Consider the following 22724-nt stretch of genomic DNA (forward strand, 5'->3'; position numbering starts at 1 on the left):
CGAGGAGACCTGATGAAAACAGCTCAGTGCACACTAAACACTGTCGAACACAGTAGATTACACGCACACACACACACACACACACACACACACACACACACACACACACACACACACCTGCTTCCCAGGTAATCCATGTGTTCCTTCTTTCCCAGGCACCCCATCTCTTCCAGGGACTCCTGGTTTACCAGCTTCACCCTAAAAATAAAAAACACAAACGTCAGTATGTTTGATTATAATGTATGTCTAATTTACCTAGAACACCACAAATGATCAATACTATTGTTTTTTCATATTAGTGAGGTATGTTCAAAACAAACAGGAAACCAAGAAAATGGTCATAGAATGGCAGCCAGCTCAGGTTCGCATACTCACCACCTGCCCTGACAGCCCTGGGGCGCCCTGAGGACCCTGCAGAGAGAAATAAATACAATAGTAAGAAGGAACATAAAAAGATACACGTAATCAGATGTTTGATGAATTTCATGAGAAACATGAGGGCAGTTTTCCCCTGAAGATAAGAGGTGGCGACACTAACCACAGTTCCGGGGGGGCCTGCTGGTCCTGGCAGCCCTGTGCTCCCCTGGGCCCCCGGTGGACCCTGCAGAGAGCAACGCAATAAGTCACACACTGCACATCTAAAGCTTCACCATCTAAACTGGAATTTGATTAGGGCAAATTACCCTAAATCTCAAAGATTTTAGTAAGACAAGTAGAGAAGGGAAGTTGTTTTACCTTGACACCAACGCCTGGCTCTCCTTGATTGCCCTGTGAAAGAAACAAACTTGTTATGACTTGAAAGTAACAAACAAAAACATTATAAGAATTGTTAATTGAATTAAAAGAAGCATAGATGTCGTCACACCTAGGTCAGCAAGATATAGCTAACTCACCTTCACACCTGATGGACCTGGAAGGCCATTGGGACCCATGGGGCCCTGATCAAAACACAGACCACAAATATTTAAACTGCTGCTGTTACGTGTAGGGCAGAGACTAAGGATTATGTTCACTGTGTATCAATCGCTTGGTCTATGAAATCTAAAAATAACATGAAATATTGATCACAGTTGGTCAAAGTTCAAGGTGAGGTCTTGTTTTGGTAGTCCAAAAGCCCAAATATATTAAGTTGAATTAGATTTGTTTTAAAGCAGGAAATCTCTATATTTGAGAGGCTAAGAAAATAACTTGTGAAACAATTATCAACATAGTTAGCAATAGCAATTCTTTTTCTTAAGCAACTGATCGATTATTCGACTAACATCATGTATTTGTACCCATGCTGTTGTATGTGCAATACTTACAGTTGGCCCCCTCATGCCAGGCTCTCCTGGGTTTCCCTAAAAGCAAATACAAGTCACATACAGTAGATTGCATCCTTCAATTACTCACAAACCTGCACACATGCCACATTTTAAAGGAATACTTTGACATCTTGGAAAACCTTGTGTGCTTTCCTGAAGAGAGCCAGACGAGAAGATTGATATCACTCGTGTTAAATAAATATGGCTTCCTGGAGTCTGCCCTGATGGCTTGGTAACCCCACTGTCATGACGACACTCCAGGTAGCCACTGCACCCAGTAGGTCAAAAAAGTCCTATATGACAACACGTTGATAACCCTCCCAGTCTAACTATATGAAAGAAAGAGAATAACTGTATTTCCCAAAATGTCAAACTATTACTCATTGCAACATATTTATGCATAAATATGTTTCTAAAAATGTAGCACACAAGTTGTATTCTTCTTGCTCAATATTAAACAACATGGATTTTACATAAGTAATATAAAGACGTGCCACTGATTCTCACAAGCATCTCTCTAGGAGACACAAATAAACAAACACATAAACATCTGACTGACTCATAACAACAGGTACGACAACACAAACACAGAGGATCAACAATGTCAACAGATAGACACTCATATGGTAAGCTCTGAAAAATCCGTGCTGTGCGAGAGATAAGCACAGCAGCCAGCAGCAGGAACAGCTGCATGCACGATAAGCAGACTCAAGCGAATTGAAAACATAGTAATTCTACGAGCAAAATCCTAATTTCGTATTCCTCTCTACTGCTGTACACTGGATCGTGGTGAGAGCGTCAGCTCAAGATGTCAGCCGACTTCTTTTCATCTTTTCATACAAATATGTGGTGTTTCACAAGTTTAAAATGCGTGAGATTGGCCCAGATGCTTTGGGACAGGTGGTCTTGATTAATATGTAATGAGAAACTGATTAAGGTCTGAATCTTATCCCAGACTGCAGCTCCCAAAAGTATATTTCCAATACAAATAGTTTAAAAAGGGGTCAAATTGGCCTTGAAGGTACATGACAATGTGTGCATCCTGATGATGTGGTTACTTGTCTCCTGTTGTTTAATGCAAAAGCATCTACTTCCTGTCTAAGCTAAAGCGCATACTGTAGGTATCTCTAAAGCCTTGGTGCATTCCCCACACAGAGAAACATCTTCCCAGCTCCCCCTCCCCAGAGCTCAAGCATGCCATCCAGCCAGCAGCAGGAAACCTACCGGTCTGCCTAGAACTCCTGGGAACCCAGGCATGCCCTGGAGAGGATGGAAGATAGAGGAATATGGGTGACAGGAGGGTGGGGGGACAGGTGGGATGGCAGAGGGGAGACAAACAACACAAAAAAGGAAATGGACAGAGATAAGAAACATATGAGGAGAGAGAGTAGGTAAGAGGGAGGTGTTAGCTGCCCAGCTGCAAAAGGTTACTCTCTAAGATCTATGAAGACTCGGCCCAAGAGGGGAAAAGAGCTCCATAAGCCAACCCAGGGGTTTGCTGTGAAGACCAAGCCTAAGAGGAGGCCTCTTTGCTGGGTACTGGTTACTCACTGGTAGACCTTGAGGCCCAGCAGGCCCTGTTGGGCCCTGCTCCGACAAGGAGGGAAGGAAAACAAAGAGTGTGAGGAAGTGCTTAAAACCTTCCCTCTCCTTTATTTTCATTTATTCCTGCACCCGAGCAGACAAATATGTTATAGAGAACACAATTTGTGTATGGGATTTGAATGGTCACTGTAGATAAAATGGTAAGGAGAATGATAACAACTTAGCGTGTTCTCGGACGTTAACCGGAACCCTGCTGGTTTAATTTCTTACAAAGCTGAGTGCATTCATATATTTACGTATAACAATACTATAAACGACATAAGGCCAATACACAATAAGCAGGAATATAATTAGTATATTATTCACTATATATAACTAACTATATATTGTTATTCTCATAAGAAAGAAACACACTTACCTAAACTGCCGAAATAAATATTAATAAACAGTACACATATTTCGTAACCATCAAAGCCAATAATATAACATGCTCTACTAAAAAGGAAAAGGCACAATATTGTCAACTTCATTTTCAAAATTATGAATTAGTTCACATCAAGGGCTTCACGCTTACCGGTTTCCCATCCTGACCAGGTTTTCCTGGTTCTCCTGGTGTTCCCTGAAATAACAAAACACAGATTGCTACTTATTAATATATGGAATATTCTTTTATCATAGCATTAGTAGCAACAGTTAAATCAAAATAGGATCTTGATTATTAGAATATTCCAATCTAGATTCCATTCTATCAGTAGAGCCATCTACCTGTGAGCCGTCACGTCCGTTATCTCCAGACTGTCCTCTGTCTCCTTTATCTCCACGAGATCCCACAAAGCCCTTTAAGACACAACATATATATGTAGCTCATTAGCATATAGAAAACAATCAACGGTGCAAGACGTGAGATTTCCCATTATCTGTTAGTGTGTTTATATGAATCATATGAAAATCGTACTCGTTCTCCTTGAGGTCCTGGCAGTCCTGCAGCACCAGGTTCTCCCTTGTGTCCTACAACCCCTGGAGGGCCTCTGGCCCCGGGAGGTCCTACCAGTACTGACTCAGCAGATGCTCCCTAAAGTACACACACCAACAAACAAATGTGTATCTAATATTGACAAAACGTGCAATCTCCATAGTTTTACTGCATCGATAAAAAGGATGAGAAGAAGTTTACCTTTTGACCTGCTGGGCCGGCTAATCCTGTGATCCCAATTTTACCCTGAAAAACAGAACAAATTCTGATTCCAGTGCTGACTTGCTTACATATTGTATATAAAGAAACATTAATTTGTTCTTACAATGTTGATGTAGAGTTCCACAAAAACAATGTCAAACACTTACAGATTCTCCTTTGTCCCCTTTCTCTGCTCTGTCCCCCTGCAATACAAATATCATGTCAGCAGGAGGATGTGGTAATGAAAATATCTTCATTTTTTAACCCACCTGTCCTGAACTCACCTTATCTCCAGGTCTTCCAGCCTCCCCCAGTTCTCCAGCCCGCCCAGGAACCCCCGGTATCCCTGGTTTGCCCGACTCTCCAGCGGGTCCTGAGGGTCCCTGTGGACCTCGCTCTCCGATGGCTCTCCCTGGAGGCCCAGGATTTCCCACGATTCCTCGCTCCCCTTGATCCCCTTTTGATCCTCTCTCTCCTTGGAAACCACGGGTCCCCTGATGCACAGCAGGAAATGGAAAAAGGTAAACAAATCTACATTTTAAACACAGTTAACACAGGTGTGCCAGAACATGTTATTAGACATCAGGACAGTGTGCACCATCTGGACACGCAGTGATCTTAATGAGAGTCTTCATCACGTTTTTGTATTAAAAAAAAGACCTTAGTCATACTCACATCTGCACCAGAGGGTCCTCTCTGTCCAGATTCGCCACCGTCACCTTTGTCACCCTTAGCTGCCTTCTGCACTGTGGGAGCTTGCAGTGTGTCCTTTCTGTCCACAACCACCTTCAGATCAGACACCTGTGGCGAGGGGAGAAAGAGAAATGGTTGAGGAGAGCCTCGTAACTTTCAGCCACATGTGAGTGTCTGGGAAATGCTTGAGACCTCATTATAAGTCATTCAGATTTATTATAATAACTTGGATTCCAACATAAGCAGGGTCTTGTGATCATTTTTAAAATGAAAAAGCACAAACTCTGGTTTTGCCGTGAGGGATTGAGACATGTTTTTTTAACTGCAGCAATACTTAATAAGGTAAGCAGATTTCAGAGTGACATTCAATCTAAGAAGTGACAATACAGTCATAAACCTTGGTCTATATGTCATTATCACAACAACCCCAACATATTGCTGTGGCTTTTACTACTTAAAGGTCCCATGACATGCTTTTCCGGTTATTACCCGTTACCTTGTGTGTTGTGTAACTTTTTATGAATATAAACGGTCTGCAAAGTCACAAACCCTCAAAGTACACCGTGTAGCAAGTAAAACTCTAACAAAGAAAAGACGTGTCTATGCTGCCCCAGAACGCCTCGTTGGAGATTTTTCCTTTTCCATTTTTAATCTCTGCGGAGCTTCGCACGCACTCACACACACACACACACACACACACACACACACACACACACACACACACACACACACACACACACACACACACACACACACGACGACGACGACGACCGAACGACACCTCACACACACAACTCACTCACTCACACACACACACACACACACACACACACACACACACACACACACACACACACACACACACACACACACACACACACACACACACACACACACACACCTCACTCACTCACTCACTCACTCACTCACACACTCACTCACTCACTCACTCACTCACTCAGCATTATATTTTCTCAGCCGCGGCTCCGCGGATCTCCGCACAGCCTGGCTGTGAGTGTGTGTGTGTGCTCAGGCTGAGTTATGCGGTGTCTCGCTGTCTCGCAGACCCCACGCAACCAAGAAACTACACCAGTAATCCAGCTCACACTGTCCGCTCCTCGAGCCTCAAAGGGTGGAGCAGCGAGCCCCGCAACGTCCCACCAACACGGCACCCAGACCCCACGCAGCATTCTCATCTGTTTGTCATTAGTGGTGTCATTTTCTGGTTGCTAACAAACGCCATTGTAACACATAATCACTGATGTCCAGCTGTAACGGTGGTTGACTAATCAGAACAGAGTGGGCGAGCTGACCAATCAGAGCACACTGGGCTCAAGGGAGGCGGCAGGAGCTCCAACAAGCCGTTTAGGTCAGAGAGTGAACACACATACTATACAGAGATGCTGTATGAGAAACCAATGTGAGTTTGGAACATTGGACGATGTAAATCTATTCTAGTAGACCTCAACAATGGAATTATGATCAGTAGAAATGGCCATGACATGGGACCTTTAAAGCGTTTTTCCGTTGTTGTTTTTTAATATAATGCCAATCCTATATTCGAGCAAAGCAACTCTGATATTTTTATTTATAAACTAATTGACAAGTAATAAATACATCCGGATGTTGTAAATGCCACAATGACACATGCAAGAACAAATGAACAAATAATAAGTCCTTGCTAAAGTTTGAGGACAACATAATTAGCACGAAGATTATGCTAAAAATATGAATCCGTATATCCATTAAAATGTGTCTTACTGTCTTAAAGAAATATACAGCTTGGCAATGTATTTTCAAATTAACTCCACAACACAAATGCATTTTTACATTTGAAATATGACCACTACACACATCTGAATATCAACCAAGAGCATTGAAAAAGCATTAAGAGCAGGTCAAATATGTTGGGGGAAGTTGTTGTATACAGCTGCATACAAATAATAAAATAATTCTGATGAAGGTAGTGATAAAAAGAGTAACAGTCAAAATTATCCATCAAAAACACATTTGTGCTTTAGAGTCAGTGTGAAGCCATTACTCTTCATCAACACTACAGACATTTCCATCTCAAAAGGAATCATCAAGCAACAACCTCAAATGTAAAATGTATCTATGGAATTAAGATGTAGCTCCTTAACGTATGTAATACTGACTATAAAGGTTTTGTTCCTCTGCTTTAAACGCTTGACGAACTAAAATATTAGAAAATAATTTAATTTCAAATCCAAATTGAGTGACAGTCTATATACCTGAATCCCAAGGCTGGACAGAGCCCTCTGTACATCCTGTCAAGAGAAATACACAAAATCAGTCATCAGAGAGGACAAATATCTAAAATAAATTATTCCAAAAGTCCCAGTCATAGCAGGTGATGTGCTAATGTCCTACCACTGTTGTCCCTGGTTTACCCGGTGCCCCGTCCTCTCCTGGGTCGCCCTGCCAATAAAAAAACATCAAGGTGTCAACATAAAACGTATAAAACATCACTCATGTCACACTTCCAATGCAGTTTGGGATGGACGTTTAACTTACAGCATCACCTTTGAGGCCAGATGGACCTCTATCCCCCTGGAACAAAAAAAGGTAAATGATAAGAAAAAAAACGCCTAAGTGGTTTTTAATCTAAAAGCAACCAATACAGAGAACTAGGACTTACTCTGCCTCCCACAGCTCCGGGGATCCCAGGTATGCCCTGAAGGACAGAGCAAGGACAATGATAAGAACATCAAGAGATAAGACTGCGGGAGGGCTGCGGAAGCAAACTGGGACTGATGTAGATAAAAACACACATCTCTGCATCTACATGTGGGCAATCGATGCTGCTGGGGACAACGTGACCACATGAGAGCTAGATATCAGCAGGAGTAGAGATTCATAAAGTGGGGGCCGCCAGGGGGCCTCCGCCAATTGGAGGTTAGATGAAGAAAATATACAAAAACATAACAAAATAAAATTATAATGTGTATTATTATTAAATATAATTTAAAATAGCATAAAATCAAAATTGTATTTGCCGTGCCTATTTTTTGTCAGTGTTGACCTGCTCCTGAACTGTAGCTAGCTAACATTAGCTTGCTAAAAGGACAAGCAATGCTTCCTGAAAATAGATGTATTAAATGTATTACAATGATTAAAGGTTTGAAACACAACGATTATTATTATTATTATTATTATTATTGGATAGATAGAAGTAAGAAAACAAATCAAAATGTCAATGGCTTTTTAAAAACTGTTGCAAAAAGGGACATTAGCTAATGCTATTTGGGGGTTATTGGCATGGAAACGTTTTGGAAACCCTCAGATAGACGTTCCTAGCTCCTGCTTCTGTAAAGATTACTTTTTTCAAAAAAAACAAAAAATTCATTTGAAAACATAATTAGAAGCTGAGAATTTGTTTCCGTGTATAATCATTGTATCTTCTGCTAATACAAATCAGCCCTGGAAAGACCGTATCATTGTTCACGCACTCGCGCATTAGGAAAAACAGCAAATGTAATATGCAATTAAATAATATAATTAACAACCATGTTAGAACGCTACAAAGTCAAGTATACTCACAGGGGTTCCTGGGGGCCCCTGTGGGCCTGGGATCGGTGAGGCTGCAACTCCTTTGACATACACCACCTGACAGACAGTGACAGTAGTTTAGTAAAGATAATACACTAACACTCCAATCATATTGTGTTTAAAATGTGTCTCAGACAGTAGCACCTGTCCGGGAGGACCAATGCCGCCAGGTACGCCAGGAGCCCCCGAAGGGCCAGAGGGTCCAGACGCCCCAGCAAGGCCCCGGTCTCCTTTTGTTCCGTCCCGGCCCTGGAAAACACACGTGATTAAACAACTGAGACTCTTTATATGCAGGCTTACTTCCTCCTGTCCTATCGTAAAAGGCTGAACTATAAAATCAAAGCGGGTGGCCGCTGCCACCCCTCCACTGATGTTCTAGAGATAATTAATTTGAATTTGCAGATGAAAACAGAACTCTGACATTTGGCGCCTCTCTGGATTCCTCTCAGAAGTGGCTACCTCTTAAAGGCTTGGCTTGATCATTAGAAGCTAGTGAAGTTATATAGCTGCTATTGATTCAGCAGTGAGTGAGAGTGTGATGGTAATGTCAATGTCAGAACAAACTACTGTTGATAAATACACACTTGAGAGGGAAAGTGATGAGGATTAAAGAAAGGATGGAAGCTGACATGTAATACAATAAAGTCAAGGTAAGGATCCATACAGGAAGCGGGGTGTGAGACAGGGCAGGATACAGTGTAGACACAAACTGACAACAAAACACAAAGAAATAGTTATATAAAGAAGACTTGGCAAAAACTGACATCTCTTCCAGCTGCTCCCAGTTCTCCTTTATCACCCTGCAGAATAAAGATAGCAGAGTCAGATATATAAATAAATAAAGACATAATAAGCACAATCTTTATAAACATTTTCCTAAAACAGACACTAAGTTTTCCTATCTGAAGTCTTTTTTATTTCATATTCAGTCAATTTTATTAAATGATTTACATGAGGTGTTCTTCAAAATATTCAAATATCCTTTACTTTAAAATACTATAAAGACATTTAGATGAGGATATCGGGGGAGGTTATAGATGTGTCAAATACATTTGTCAAAAACATGTTGGGGATCAACTTTTTTATTCAAACACTCACAAAACCCTACTTGACTAAACCCTACCCTCTACGTTTTAGATGTGCATATAAATGGACAAACAACTACAAACCTTTCTGCCATCTTCACCGGGGACACCGTCCTCGCCCTGTAGGTCAAAACAAAAACGCATTAGAGACTCATTCAAACAAACAAACTGAGTAATGGTCGCTCTGCTGCTGGAGCACTCAGATAATTCTGTGCCGTTGCTTCAGAGAATTAATTAAGACTGGCATTATGCAGCAGACCCCAAACTATATATTCCTTCAGTCCTTTATTTACAAGGCCATTACCAAATAAGAGAATGATGGAGACATATTCTGATAGATCAAATTAAAGCAGTGCATGGAATTTCATGGAAAAATGCTCTTTCTTTCCAATCCCAGTCGCTGTTAGCTAACCTCCAGTATTATAAAATAACAGTTTTTGTAAAGAGTTACCATTTTGCCAGCAGAACCAGGTTTGCCATCTCCACCTGCTTTGCCCTGAAATATTACAACAAAAATTGGGACAATAAAACCAAAGTAAATGTGGTCAAACAAAAAATGTAAGAGATATGTATATACAGGTATTAACGGTGTGTGTGTGTGTGTGTGTGTGTGTGTGTGTGTGTGTGTGTGTGTGTGTGTGTGTGTGTGTGTGTGTGTGTGTGTGTGTGTGTGTGTGTGTGTGTGTGTGTGTACTTACAGGTATCCCTGCAGCGCCTGAAGGCCCAACAGGTCCTTGGGGGCCCTGCTCCCCTCTAAATCCTGCTAAACCCTGGTAAATAATAAAGCCAACGCACATTTTCGAATCAATGACCATTGAGCAAAATGTATAGATATTTGCTCACATTTTGGACTGTACTGTAGCAATGTGAGGAAAGTCTAAAGAGAGTTTAAAATGTTTAATTTAGTACTTAGCAAACATGGCCACTGTGATTAGTTATGGATGTACAGCAGCAGTAATAGATCAGTCATGGGTCTGCCCCTTAAAACAAGATTTAGACTCTTTACTAATTGTTACATCATTGAGGACTTATTATTAAAGTCAATATTTTATTATAGTCTCCTGTGAAAATGGACTGGCATGAAGACGTCTTTACCTTCAGACATCTTATGCAACTGGCAATAGGAGTGCAAACTGAATTTGAACACCTCCACAGTGCCCTCTGCAGCATGTACACGTCAAGTGCAAATACTATGCAATTCGGGGCAGATTTTCCTTAACATAATACACTGTTCGATACAGAATTTGGATGATATGATCATAACTCAAAAGTAAACACTTTTGAACTACTTTTAAATCACTTCTTGCTGGCGGAGAACTCACTGCTCCATAGTTTGTCTTTTGTTAACTGGCACACTGTACATTTTAACTTTATATTTAATTAGCCATTCTTGCTTACTAAATGTAAATAACATCCTACTTTTATATTGTGTTGGCTTTGATACAGGCCCTTAATAGTGTTTTATTAGTCAGATAGTCTACATATTTTATTTGTATATTCACGGTCAACTTTTATATTTCCCCCATTAGTTCTGTTTTATCTTCTATTTTTAGATGTTTACATTGTATCATTGTTTATTCTCTACTGTTTTTATTTCTAATTATGTGCAATACTTTATTTGACATGCTGCTGCACGAAAACATTTCCCAATTTGGGATTAATAAAGTATATATTATCTTTATCTTATTGAATTACTCAATACATATCCATCACACAACTTTAGTGAGCATAACACTAAACATTTATGAGCATTCCCTTTCATATCATTGCTTAGAATACAGATTACAACCACACAGAAGCAATGAACTCACGTCTCTCCCATGATCCCCCTGTTTTCCAGCATCACCCTGTAACATGAAGAGAACAATACATTGTATTAGCTGCACTAATTCACCACCCAGTGAATCTCTACATACAATGTGTTGTTATGGTTTCAGAGAAAAAATAATATAAACTGAAGTACCCTCTGACCAGCGGGTCCAGCAGCACCTGGTTTACCATCTATACCAGAACGTCCATCTAACCCGGAAGTTCCCCTTTCTCCCTGTCACAAAGACATTTAGAGTTTGAAAACACATTTACTTTACAGCAACAGTTTGAGTATCACTTTAACTTCTGCCCATGGTGCTTTCTTTTACACAGATACAAATAAACTGAGACCAGTTTATTTTTTTCAATCTTGATAACATGACATGTGTTCCTGTAGCTTCAGTAGGTGAGATTGTGAGGACCAGCCACACTGATTTCAAACCTTCTCTCCAGGCGCTCCTCTTTCCCCTGCATCACCCTGGAAAGAATAGAAAGGACAATGATGACAATGATGATTTCAACAAATCTGTAGAACTGAGCTTGTCCACAAAGAAATGTACAAAAGCCCCTTTTAAACATTTTGTTTAAGAGAGATTTAATCACAAGTTTCAAGGAAATGAATCTCGAAGCAAAAAAAGACCATAGAAAATGACTGAATTAACTAAGGTAATCTTTCACGACAAGACCAACACCACCGATTAGATGACTACAAGGATGTATATTTAAATACATATATTCATGAGGATTGAAGCAGAGACAAAGTGACAGAAATAAAACATACTCTTGTGCCTGCAAGTCCCCGTTGTCCCTCAGGGCCCTTTATAGGCAGCAAGGAAAGCAGAGAAGTCACAAAGGATCATCAGTCACGCATAGCAAATCTACATGGAAGGGGGTCAGTGGGCATCCAGATGCAGATACTGTACGGGGGCTTCTCAGATGCTCACGGAAGCATTTACAAATTGCAAGAATGAGACAAACTCACTCGTAGGCCTGCAGCTCCGGGAGTCCCCGCTTCGCCTTTCTGACCTTTGCCGCCGTGCTCTCCTGGGTCGCCAGCATCCCCCTGGAAATTACAAACATGTAAGTCGTAACTAGAGGTAACCATGAATGTTTGGGGCGTTTGCACAGTTTGTCTGAAATTGGACTGGAGGGGGGTCCCAATTGTAATCCAATGGCTCTTCACAAATAGAGTTCACACCTTTTCTCCTCCCACTCCTTTCAGCTGGCCCTGGATGTCAGCCTGTCGAAGAGACCAAACATGAAGGATCAGAATTGTGTTTAGAGAAAGTTTTTTTTCAAAAGTAAGAAGATGCTGCATATTGTAGTTACTAACTCTAGTTTGCTTTAATTAAACACATGTTGATTAATCATCATTAGGGTTCATTGTGTTTTACACATACAGTAGAGTGTGATACACTCACCACTTTTCCTGGTGGTCCTGGAGGCCCTTGGGGACCCTTGAAGAAGAGAGTGAAATAGGTCAATTCACCTATAGTAAATCAAATATATATTGATTAAAAAGATAAAGCCAATAACAAACCAGTTGTCCTTTATCTCCTCTCAGTCCCGCAGGTCCAGGGCTGCCCTATGATCGAACACACATCAATAAATATGCAGCTGACCTTCCTTAGCGCTTCTTCTCTCAAGGCTTTAGTGAAAAAGCACAAGAGCATATTGAAAAGCTGTCTGTATGATGAAACGTAAATGTGTGCCTCACATTTCGTCCTGACTCTCCAGGGTCTCCCAGGTCTCCCTTCTCTCCTAGTCGTCCGGGCTGACCAGCCAGTCCCTGAGGGAGGTCAATTCAACATGTCAACTGAACTTCCCTTTGATGTACCATGGTCGTTTTCAAGTTTAACAAGGAAACTTGAATCTAAAATGTGCCAAAGACACTTGTCCTACCCTCAGTCCTCTTTCGCCCGACTTCCCCGGAAGTCCAGATTCCCCCTGATGAAAAGCAAGTTAAAAACAAACCAGACATTTGCGGTGACTTGTACGCAATCATCTTTATTAATAAACACACGTGTTATGCAGAGAGTGGATGTTGTGATGTTTGCATCAATACAAAAAACATATACTTACAGGTGTGCCTTCGTCACCCTTTTCTCCTCTGTCTCCCTTTAAATAGAATAAAAATAGTTTGTTCATTTTAACATAGGGAACCTTAATGCTGGTACATTTCTAAATCCACAAGAGCAACTGAGTAGAGGGTCAGTGAACAGAGCACACAAATGTAATTGCCCACCAATAATTGTTTATACCTCTTAAATGGCATCATTAAAAGAGACGCATGGTGGAAAAAGAAGAAGAAAGCAGCAATCTGATCTTTGATTACATCATTGAGAAAAACATGCAATAACAGCAAGTGCTTGACTTTGTTAACAATAACACAATGTCATGTTTAACAATGTAAAGGAAACCCCTAAAAGAAGGTCATGATACAATGATAAGATCATCATTGCTTCAACTAACAATCATTTTTTTAAATAGTATTTTGTGGTTTTATGCCTCAGCCAAAAGGTCAGATTGCAGTTCCAAAATATCATCAATTCATCATTTTATCTTATTAGACAATTGTATGAAATTGTCATAATTTGAATATGAATTGACGAGGGATGGCCAAAAAGCTGTCTCTCTGAAAACCAAATTATAATCAGTTCATCCTTAATGATTGAGCCAAATGTTGAGAAATTCCTTCAAAGTGTTCCTGAGATATATCACGATCCTTAGAATGGGATAGATGTACAGACAGACAGAGGGAAAATCCAAAAACATATTGCCCACAAGATGTTCCTGGCAAGACGGCAATAAAACCTGAGAAAAGCAGTACCTCCTCACATTAAAGAGCAAAAACAAAACAAAAATAACTCATGTTTTGTTAAAAGAAATCTTAAAAATAGCTTCTATTCAAAGTAATTACTACCCAGCCATAATTCCTACTCCATGTAGACAATTCTAAGAGGATATTAAAAACAGGTGTGGCAGTAGCTATCGTTGGAAAATGAATTGTTTTACTTTTGGCAGTTAAGATATGGTTGTGGCACACTCTCACCCCTTTCCCGGGAAGGCCAGCTTTTCCGGGGATTCCCGGTCGCCCATTCTCCCCATTCTCTCCCGGTTCTCCTGGAGTTCCCTAAACATCAGTTAAAAGACCATATTGACAATCAAATAAAGCAGGAATAAACAGAAAGTCTTAAAACGCGCACATAAAACATCTCTCACCTTGCCACCCGGCCTTCCACTGAGACCAGCAAGTCCCTGCGGGCAGAGCACATGTTTTATGTATTTTCAGTTTCAATGATTTTGAGGCATGACTTGCACTGACAGGCGGCACAAGGGAAATGTTTTATAAATAATAGATGTTATAGTCAGGAATATATCACAGCAGCCGTAAACATTATGATGTGCCATTTGTGGCTCTGATAAAAGGGAGGTTATGATGCCTCTGCTGTGAACCTACTCTATCTCCCGGCTCTCCTTTAGATCCAACAGCGGAGCCTCCTGAGCCTGAAGACCCCTAAAAAAATGACACAGGGAAAAATGTCAGACCACAGATAAAAACATATATTTTTAGGCATCATCATCATCATCATCATCATCATCATCATCATCATCATCATCATCATCATCATCATCATCATCATCATCATCATCATCTTGTAGTTGCTCACTTTCTCTCCTTTCTGGCCTAAATCTCCTTTATCACCCCTCGCCCCGTCAGATCCAGACAGGCCTCGGTCCCCCTGTTTGACGACAGAAAACGAGAGGAAACCCATCAGAGTGGAGGAACAGCGACATGTTTAGATTAAATGATTTCAAAAGTATAACATTTGATAGTTTACCTGGTCCCCTTTCTTTCCTCCCAAACCTGGAGCCTGCATGATTTGAATTATACAGTAAGTAGTCATCATCACAGACAAAGACCGACATAGACATTAAGCGAATCTCCATATGAAAGGACGGATACATTATTATATGTCATTTTTCTGCATTATCTGATCACTCACACTTCTGCCAGGCTCTCCACGTTCACCATTGTTTCCCTGGGAACAGACAGGTTCAGTTGTTCTTTCATCATTGCTTGGAAATTCATTACATCTGATTATTAAAGGTCCTGTGATGGAATCACGTCCCTATTGACCTGCTGCTTCTCGTATGAATACATTAATTTGATCAGTCTCACCTTTTCTCCTGTGGCTCCAATGGGCCCTGGCAAACCCTGATGACAAATGGAAAGGTTAATGAATGAAACCATCTTTGCATTTAAAGCAGGAAATATGAAACAAAAAGGCACACTGATGCCATTAGCCAATACAACATGGCAGTCTGTCACTCACTCTCAACCCTGTTGTTCCTGCGAGGCCCGGCTTCCCGGGGTCCCCCTGGAAGACAACAACATTATTCAAATAGCAGGACAAAACAGCACCAAAAGGAAAGGATTTCAACAGGTGAACTCATTTATATAAAAAACTGAACCACTACTGCTCTACTCACCCTCTCCCCAGTTTCACCATTTAGTCCTCTCTCCCCCTGCGAAGAGACACATGTCCAGATTCATTGATTGTTTTCAAGTCAGATTACATGTTCTGTGACTACGGTAATTGTTTTAACTAGAGTCTTTTCAGGTTCGGTTCTTGATCTCTTCCTCGACCTTATTTATTGTCTATACAACCTGCATTTTACATAAAAAGGGTGACAGATCTCGCATTAACAACGTCAGAAATGTTTAGCTTGCTTTGCCAAGGGGCAACTTCTCAGAATGACAGACTTAAGAATCTTTCTCTTATTTTAATAAACAAGCTATTTTAGTCTAATGTGATCAGTTGAATTCAGAGTGGCATTTCCTTTATAAGAAAATGATGGACAGGGCACCCAGCACCCTTTACTTGAGACTCAAAGTACTTACCTGTGAATATGGAACACAGTCATTTCATCTATTAAAAACCCACACTATCACTCCACAAACTCACACACATTCAAAATCAGACATCCTTGACTGATTCACTCTCCTCGAAGGACTCACCCTGTCTCCCTGTGATCCAGCCTCACCTGGCTGTCCTCGGTCACCCTATCAATATGGAAAGAGTGAGAAAGGTATTTCTTCTATTTTAAGCTTACAAGATAAGTGATTTTCTTATCATTACCTTACCTTGCCACCAGTTTCTCCTGTAGGCCCACGGGGACCCTGGAAGACATGAGCAAAATGCTTATTCATACATTTATTATCTGATTACGGATTTTATGTTTCAGTGCTGTGTATTTATGTTGTTTAACAAAAATGAAGATATTTCAGTGATAGTTGGTGGAAAGTAGGGCCATGGTCTACTAAAGTTTGAACTGTGATGGCGAGACCACGTGGCCATTTTAAAAGCAGCTGATACCTTTGATCCACCAAATTTCACACAAGTCATTATTTTACAAAATGTTCATTTCATTATTGTATTAGCTGTGCCATTGTGTTTTTTGTGGTAGTGATGTGGTGAGGTGTAGAAGAGGTATGTGCCGTCAGGGTTTTCTAGTCTTTACTATGTCCAAAAACCGGACTCATCACCATGACATCAGCCAACGACTGTGTTCAACCTACCCGGTCCCCAGGCTCTCCTTGCCTGCCTGCAGGTCCAGCCTTCCCATCACCACCGTCACCCTGAAAAGCAACCATAAGCAATTACTCTGGGTTAAACACCTCACATGCTCAAACACTCATTCACTGAATCAATATGCAGCTACCTTGTCTCCTTTGCTGCCCTGTGGACCTGGTAGCCCTCTAAGACCCGGAGTCCCTGCATATGCTGGAGTACCCTGATAAAAAAATGCAATTAGTTAATGCAAAATACCCACACATGCACACATTCAGAGTAGATCTGCAAACCCAACATGTCAGCACATAGGCAGTGATTGACAGCGCTTACTGGGGAGCCCTTCTCGCCCTTCACGGCCACCCCACTGCCGACTCCTGGAAGTCCCTGTCAGCAAAGAGAGATAAGAGCTGAGAATCATTATGCTCGGGTGCTCCGTGGGATACTTCTGCAGTGAGAGGACGAGCAGGTGATGCTGTGGTGTGACTCACCCTATCTCCTGGGTTACCCCTGTCTCCCTGCAGAAAGAGGAAGAAAGACAAAAAGGGTGCTTAATATTGTTGTTAGGAAACGTATCTCAACGTTAAGGCAAACTAATAAAAGGAAATCGAAATTTGGGACATAATAGTAATAAATCATTTGTCTTTATTTTTTATTACTGAGGAATTAAAACAGCTGTAATAGTTCGCTAGGAGTGACAATTGATACTCCTAATCATATGAGTTTCCAGATAATCTGTCCTATACAATCAGTATCTGTCTCTAAAAAATATTATAATACCTTTTCGATGCAGTGGAAACTATATAAAGTAAAGTCTGTATGTAGGCCTTTTTTCTCAAAAAGGATGGACAAAAAGTTATAAAATCATGCATTAGAAATGATATTGTGTAACAAAAGTTATCCTAATATCTCAAAATTCCTGGCACATACAGTAAATGCTTGAGCTTCCAATAAAGAAATAAGCAAGTGGCTCAATGCTGCCACCATGTGTATGAGTCTGACAACAACAGTCTCATATTGGAGGAGTGGATGGAGCCAAGAGACTCCTTTGAGAATTCATTAAGGTCTCAATAGAGAAAACTGGAGAAGAGGTTTTTTTTTACAGAATTTGGAAATCTAAAAGAGAAGATTATTTGTTGAAATAACAGACCACATCTGTTATTTCAACAATTTGGATATCGTGCATTTGGGAAACATATTTTTAGATAATAAGATATTTCTGTTTCATTGGTTTAATACAAAACATAATTGTGCATGTGAGACTGTAACATGTGTTCTTGTTAATGTCTGTAAAGAGTTCAATGAGTCAAAAAGCCTGAATAAAATGTTTTCGTACAAAATGGCCTGGAATCATTTGAAATTCTGTTTCAATTAATATCACATTGGTAATTAAAACACAGCTGGTCCATACGTCACTCCAAAATGCCAAAGGGCTGACAGCAGCCAATGATCTGACATTGGTTAACACAGCTTCATCAGGACAGAAGATGAGCATGGCATATCAAAGACAGTCTGTGTTTGGATTTGTTACAGCATCATGAGTTAATAGAGTGACTTTGCTGGTGTTTATATTAGGTGTATTTTCATCTAAAGTCTCAAAGAGCTGATACAAACTACAGATACTTTCAGGGGGCAGTGGGTGAGGCTAACCTTGATGGAGAGTCCTGGTGTTCCTGGTAAACCTGAGCGACCTTCCTGACCAGGTGTCCCAGGAACACCGGGCCCACCCTTGTTGCCGTTGCTGCCTGGCCGACCAAGAGAACCCTTTGTAAAAAACACAAACAATGGTTAGAATATAAAAATACTTAATACATCAACAACAGCTACACCAAGGCTTTGTAGAGGGTTTTGGTTGGAAGGGTATTTACAATTTAATGTGCCCATACAAAGTACATACAGTACCTGCTCTATCGAAATCAGTCGCATTGACCCGAAGACACATTTTGAGTTGTTTACACTGTTGGAAAGAGGAGACTCATAGCTTTCTAATGATATCAGGATTGTTTTTGTACTCCAAACATTAAAAGTCCCATGTCATGCTTTTCCGGTTATTACCTTGTCCCCTTGTGTGTTATGTAGCTTTTTCTGCATGGAAACGGTCTGCAAAGTCACAAACCCTCAAAGTACACCCTGTAGAGAGTAAAACTCTAACACAGAAAATACCTGTCTATGCTGCCCCAGAACGCCTCGTATGAGATTTCTCTTTCATTTTTTTCTACCTGAGTATGGTGACGTAATCATGCCTAGGTCCAAATGGACCAATCCGTGGAGCTTCACACACACGCACTCCTGTGTGTGTGCTCAGGCTGAATTCCGCGGGGTCTGTGACTGTGACCCACGCAGCAACCAGGAAATGACACCAGTAATCCAGCTCACACTGTCTGCTCCTCGAGCCTCAAAGTGCGGGGCAGCGAGCCCTGCAACGTCCCACCAACACGGCACCCAGACCCTACACAGGATTCTCATCTGTCTGTCATTACTGGTGTCATTTTCTGGTTGCTAACAAACGCCATTGTAACACATGAACACACATCAGAGCACAGTGGGCTCATAGGGAGGTGGGGGGGGGCAGGAGCTCCAACAAGGCGTGTAGGAAAGAGAGTGAATACACATACTACACAGAGATGCTGTATGAGAAACCAATGTGATTTTGGAACATTGAAAATCTATTCTAGTAGACCTCAACAATGGAATTATAATCAGTAGAAATTGCCATGAAATGGGATCTTTAAGCAAAATATGTCACATTATATAATGACTGTCACAGAGTCATCATTTTGAGAAAAAGGCCTTCAAAGTTTCCTCTTCTCTGGAATCCATCGATCTGATTGATTATTAGCGGAGCAAATGATCAAAGTAGTCCGGAGGGAAAATATTTTCGTTTGGATTATTGGTCTGGGGGAAGCTCGCAAGTGTGTGTGTGTATGTGTGTATTGTGTTTGTTTACCGGGGAAAACACTCACGAGAAACACCGGCTGTTGTTATGCCTGCTGTGACGTCAAGTTACTCCGTTCTCCGCTTGTAATTATGCCGTTACAAGCTTCGAAGTTGTATTTATCATCTGAATTTGCCGAAACAAGTTTAATATTCTGAAAGCCAGGACTTTGTTTATTTGAAATCAAATGAAAACAAACTGTAACGGAACCTGCCGTGTTATCTATGATTACTATACGCCTTACATTCATAATTTCAGCCGGAGAGGGGGGGAGCGGCGCTGCGGAACAGCAGAGTGCGAGTGAGAGCTGTCATCTTCCCTTTACAAGCTTAAAAAATGTATTTATCGTGTTATTTTGGAAATAAAAGTTTCATATTCTGAAAGCCAAGAATTTGTTTATTTAAAATCAAACAAAACACCCGAACCCCGAAAAACTATTTTTTTATGCAAATCCACGTTTATTTTGAAATGAGCCGTTGCGACTTCCGACTGATTTCGATAGAGCGGGTCACATATAGTATAAAAATAATGGAAAAGAAAAAACATTATTAATTGAACTGCTATTAAAAAGGGCAAGCTAAAATGTATCACATCCCTTCCAGACAGGACACGTTAAACATATTAACATATAGACAAAATACAGAATTGAAGCTATGATAAAATAAGCAGTAGGTACTTAGATATAAAGATCTTTCTGCATAGGTGGGATGGGGTCAAAGTAACAACAGTTTGTTTCTTACCGGTATTCCCGGGAGGCCTGGCTCTCCTTTCCTCCCTGGAAGACCCCCTCCTGATATAGCTGAGCCTGGTTCTCCCTGAAGCATCAGCAAAGCAACATACAAAAACACACACACACACGATTGGCCCATTACTTTTTTTTCTGTCTCTTTCAAACTCGCACAAATAAATAATTGTATGTGATTCAATAAATATTAATAAATCCTAGTAAGGTGGGTCTGGAAAAAGATGAAAATGATTGTTTAGCTCACCCTTTCACCTTTTGTGCCCGTTGGTCCTAGTGGCCCAGTCCCACCTATTTGACCCTACATCAAGAGAAAAATAAATGTAGTCACAATATTCAAATATCCAATTTACAACTTTTTAGGAGAACAAGGTACTCACTGGATCTCCTCGTATACCAGGTATGCCCTGCGAACCCTAAAGACACAAAAACAGCATAATTTTGTTACCTCTATGCACAAGGTTTTCAAAGTTTGAGACAGTGGGCCTCGCCTCAGACAAAAGTTTGAACATGGTGATGCCTTACCCTCCTCCTTTACTTGCTTTTAGTTTATGTGATCATAATTACATTATTTCATACCAAAGATTTACAAATGACCTAAGGTCGCCTCATATTGCTGTTTGAGATAATAATAATAATAATAATTCGACACAAGTTCTGTCCTAAGGAAACATTACAATTCCCCCAAAACTATCTAACTAACTACTTAACTACTATCTGTTGAACCCAATCACACACATATAGGCTACTCTATGTTATTCTGTTTTTAACCAACATGATATTTACTCACCGGGAGCCCTCCACTTCCAGAGGAACCTGGTCGTCCCGGCAACCCTGGACTTCCATCAATGCCAGGAAAACCCTGATCAGGAAACAGACTCCTCGTTACCATTTTTCTCACTAGGAAGTTTGTCAAGCTTTTAAATAACCTCAGCTGTACTCACCCTCTCTCCCTTTTCTCCTTTCACCCCCCCTGAGGGGTCAACGGTGATGGTTTGACCTGGAGGACCTGGGCGACCCTCAGGGCCTATGGGGCCTTCCCTCCCAGGCAGACCATCACGACCCTAAAGCAAACACACACACACACACACACACACACACACACACACACACACACACACACACACACACACACACACACACAACACAACATTAGTATGGAAAGAAATTCAGTAGATTGCTGTTAAGAGGCAACTGTTAATAAAGTACTCACAGGATCTCCCTTGCGTCCATCTGTGCCATCGCTGCCTCTGTCACCCTGTGGAGTCAAACATAAACATGCCATTTAAAAGCGAATAATACAAATTAAAAGGAAAGAGCTAAATCATTTATCAAAAGTCTGCTCTTTACCGTCCCACCGGGATATCCCCGTTCACCCTAAAGGGAATTAAAAAAAAATATCCATTTAGAAATCATACAGTAGGGAAAAGGAGTCAAAGTCTTTAAAGATGTTTCTAGTCCAATAAACTGTCATTATTATCACGTGATTTTGTACAAAAGTATATTTAGAAAACTCACCTGAGGGCACTGAACGGTACACTGCTCTGGACCTGGACCTACCTAAACAAGGACAGAAAAATGAGGCTGAGATGAGAGGGTTTTGTATTTTATCTTCATGTATAACTGTATTTAGATTCCATGCTAAGTCACAAAATACCATGAACAACATTTGTTGGAACCCATGTCCAAGAGAGTCACACTATTGTATTTACACAATATTGGGAATAAAAAAGAACAATAAAACATAGTTTCTTCTTACATCTGGTATTCTGGCAATGCCACAGAGCAAGTCTGCCAGGTCAGTGTGTAGGGTGTCCAACTGGGCAGCATCACGGGTGTAAAGGATGTTCTGGGTGCTGCCGTCCGTCACGGCCCGACGCAGCTCCTCTGTGTTCGCCTGGTCTATACCTACAGCTAACACTGTCACACCTACACACATACACACATACACACACACACAAGGAAGGAGGAAGACTTTTGAATTTGTATGTCTAATATGTGTTTTTTTTTTTTTACATATAGTTCAGTTTTGTTGTTAGTTCAGACGAAGACACCCGTACAAAAAATTAGGGATGCTCCGATCGGGAACTTTGGGGCCGATCTCCGGAATCAGTATCGGCCGATACCGATCACCGATCCGATCGGGTGGGTGGGGGCTATGGGGATCTTCCATTTAAAGTGATGTTTAAAACTCAGTTAAAGGTGGGGTAGGTAATTCACTTCAGAAACACTTTTTGTTATATTCCATGGAATGCTCTTAACATCCCGATAGGTCAATAAAATCGGCCCGG

The 22724-nt window shown here is 40.9% G+C and overlaps 1 protein-coding gene across 1 annotated transcript in view; it reads right to left on the reverse strand.

Annotated features, from left to right (window-relative positions):
* Nucleotides 1-22372, reverse strand: part of LOC104964020 (collagen alpha-1(VII) chain-like) — a 42700-nt gene extending 20328 nt beyond the window's left edge. The window contains exons 1-60 of the mRNA XM_010792728.1: nt 22193-22372; nt 21952-21993; nt 21784-21810; nt 21647-21691; nt 21378-21497; nt 21224-21295; nt 20814-20849; nt 20681-20734; nt 20432-20506; nt 18407-18520; nt 17248-17274; nt 17090-17143; nt 16908-16979; nt 16765-16824; nt 16330-16365; nt 16204-16248; nt 15675-15710; nt 15518-15562; nt 15364-15399; nt 15188-15223; nt 15023-15055; nt 14852-14923; nt 14641-14697; nt 14403-14438; nt 14233-14313; nt 13263-13298; nt 13083-13127; nt 12898-12969; nt 12721-12765; nt 12602-12637; nt 12379-12420; nt 12163-12243; nt 11962-11997; nt 11623-11658; nt 11335-11415; nt 11183-11218; nt 10070-10141; nt 9823-9867; nt 9456-9491; nt 9051-9086; nt 8431-8535; nt 8278-8343; nt 7376-7411; nt 7252-7287; nt 7108-7155; nt 6969-7004; nt 4699-4824; nt 4308-4517; nt 4191-4226; nt 4024-4068; nt 3805-3921; nt 3615-3686; nt 3424-3468; nt 2529-2564; nt 1305-1340; nt 894-938; nt 736-768; nt 539-601; nt 376-411; nt 118-198 (exon numbers count right to left, since the gene is read on the reverse strand). Coding sequence (XP_010791030.1) covers nt 118-198; nt 376-411; nt 539-601; nt 736-768; nt 894-938; nt 1305-1340; nt 2529-2564; nt 3424-3468; nt 3615-3686; nt 3805-3921; nt 4024-4068; nt 4191-4226; nt 4308-4517; nt 4699-4824; nt 6969-7004; nt 7108-7155; nt 7252-7287; nt 7376-7411; nt 8278-8343; nt 8431-8535; nt 9051-9086; nt 9456-9491; nt 9823-9867; nt 10070-10141; nt 11183-11218; nt 11335-11415; nt 11623-11658; nt 11962-11997; nt 12163-12243; nt 12379-12420; nt 12602-12637; nt 12721-12765; nt 12898-12969; nt 13083-13127; nt 13263-13298; nt 14233-14313; nt 14403-14438; nt 14641-14697; nt 14852-14923; nt 15023-15055; nt 15188-15223; nt 15364-15399; nt 15518-15562; nt 15675-15710; nt 16204-16248; nt 16330-16365; nt 16765-16824; nt 16908-16979; nt 17090-17143; nt 17248-17274; nt 18407-18520; nt 20432-20506; nt 20681-20734; nt 20814-20849; nt 21224-21295; nt 21378-21497; nt 21647-21691; nt 21784-21810; nt 21952-21993; nt 22193-22372 — 3534 coding nt within the window. The remainder of the gene's footprint in view (nt 1-117; nt 199-375; nt 412-538; nt 602-735; nt 769-893; nt 939-1304; nt 1341-2528; nt 2565-3423; nt 3469-3614; nt 3687-3804; nt 3922-4023; nt 4069-4190; nt 4227-4307; nt 4518-4698; nt 4825-6968; nt 7005-7107; nt 7156-7251; nt 7288-7375; nt 7412-8277; nt 8344-8430; nt 8536-9050; nt 9087-9455; nt 9492-9822; nt 9868-10069; nt 10142-11182; nt 11219-11334; nt 11416-11622; nt 11659-11961; nt 11998-12162; nt 12244-12378; nt 12421-12601; nt 12638-12720; nt 12766-12897; nt 12970-13082; nt 13128-13262; nt 13299-14232; nt 14314-14402; nt 14439-14640; nt 14698-14851; nt 14924-15022; nt 15056-15187; nt 15224-15363; nt 15400-15517; nt 15563-15674; nt 15711-16203; nt 16249-16329; nt 16366-16764; nt 16825-16907; nt 16980-17089; nt 17144-17247; nt 17275-18406; nt 18521-20431; nt 20507-20680; nt 20735-20813; nt 20850-21223; nt 21296-21377; nt 21498-21646; nt 21692-21783; nt 21811-21951; nt 21994-22192) is intronic.
* Nucleotides 22373-22724: the final 352 nt, after the last annotated feature.

The sequence above is a fragment of the Notothenia coriiceps genome, unplaced genomic scaffold (assembly GCF_000735185.1).
Source record: "Notothenia coriiceps isolate Sejong01 unplaced genomic scaffold, NC01 NC01_scaffold00036548, whole genome shotgun sequence".
NCBI lineage: Eukaryota > Metazoa > Chordata > Actinopteri > Perciformes > Nototheniidae > Notothenia > Notothenia coriiceps.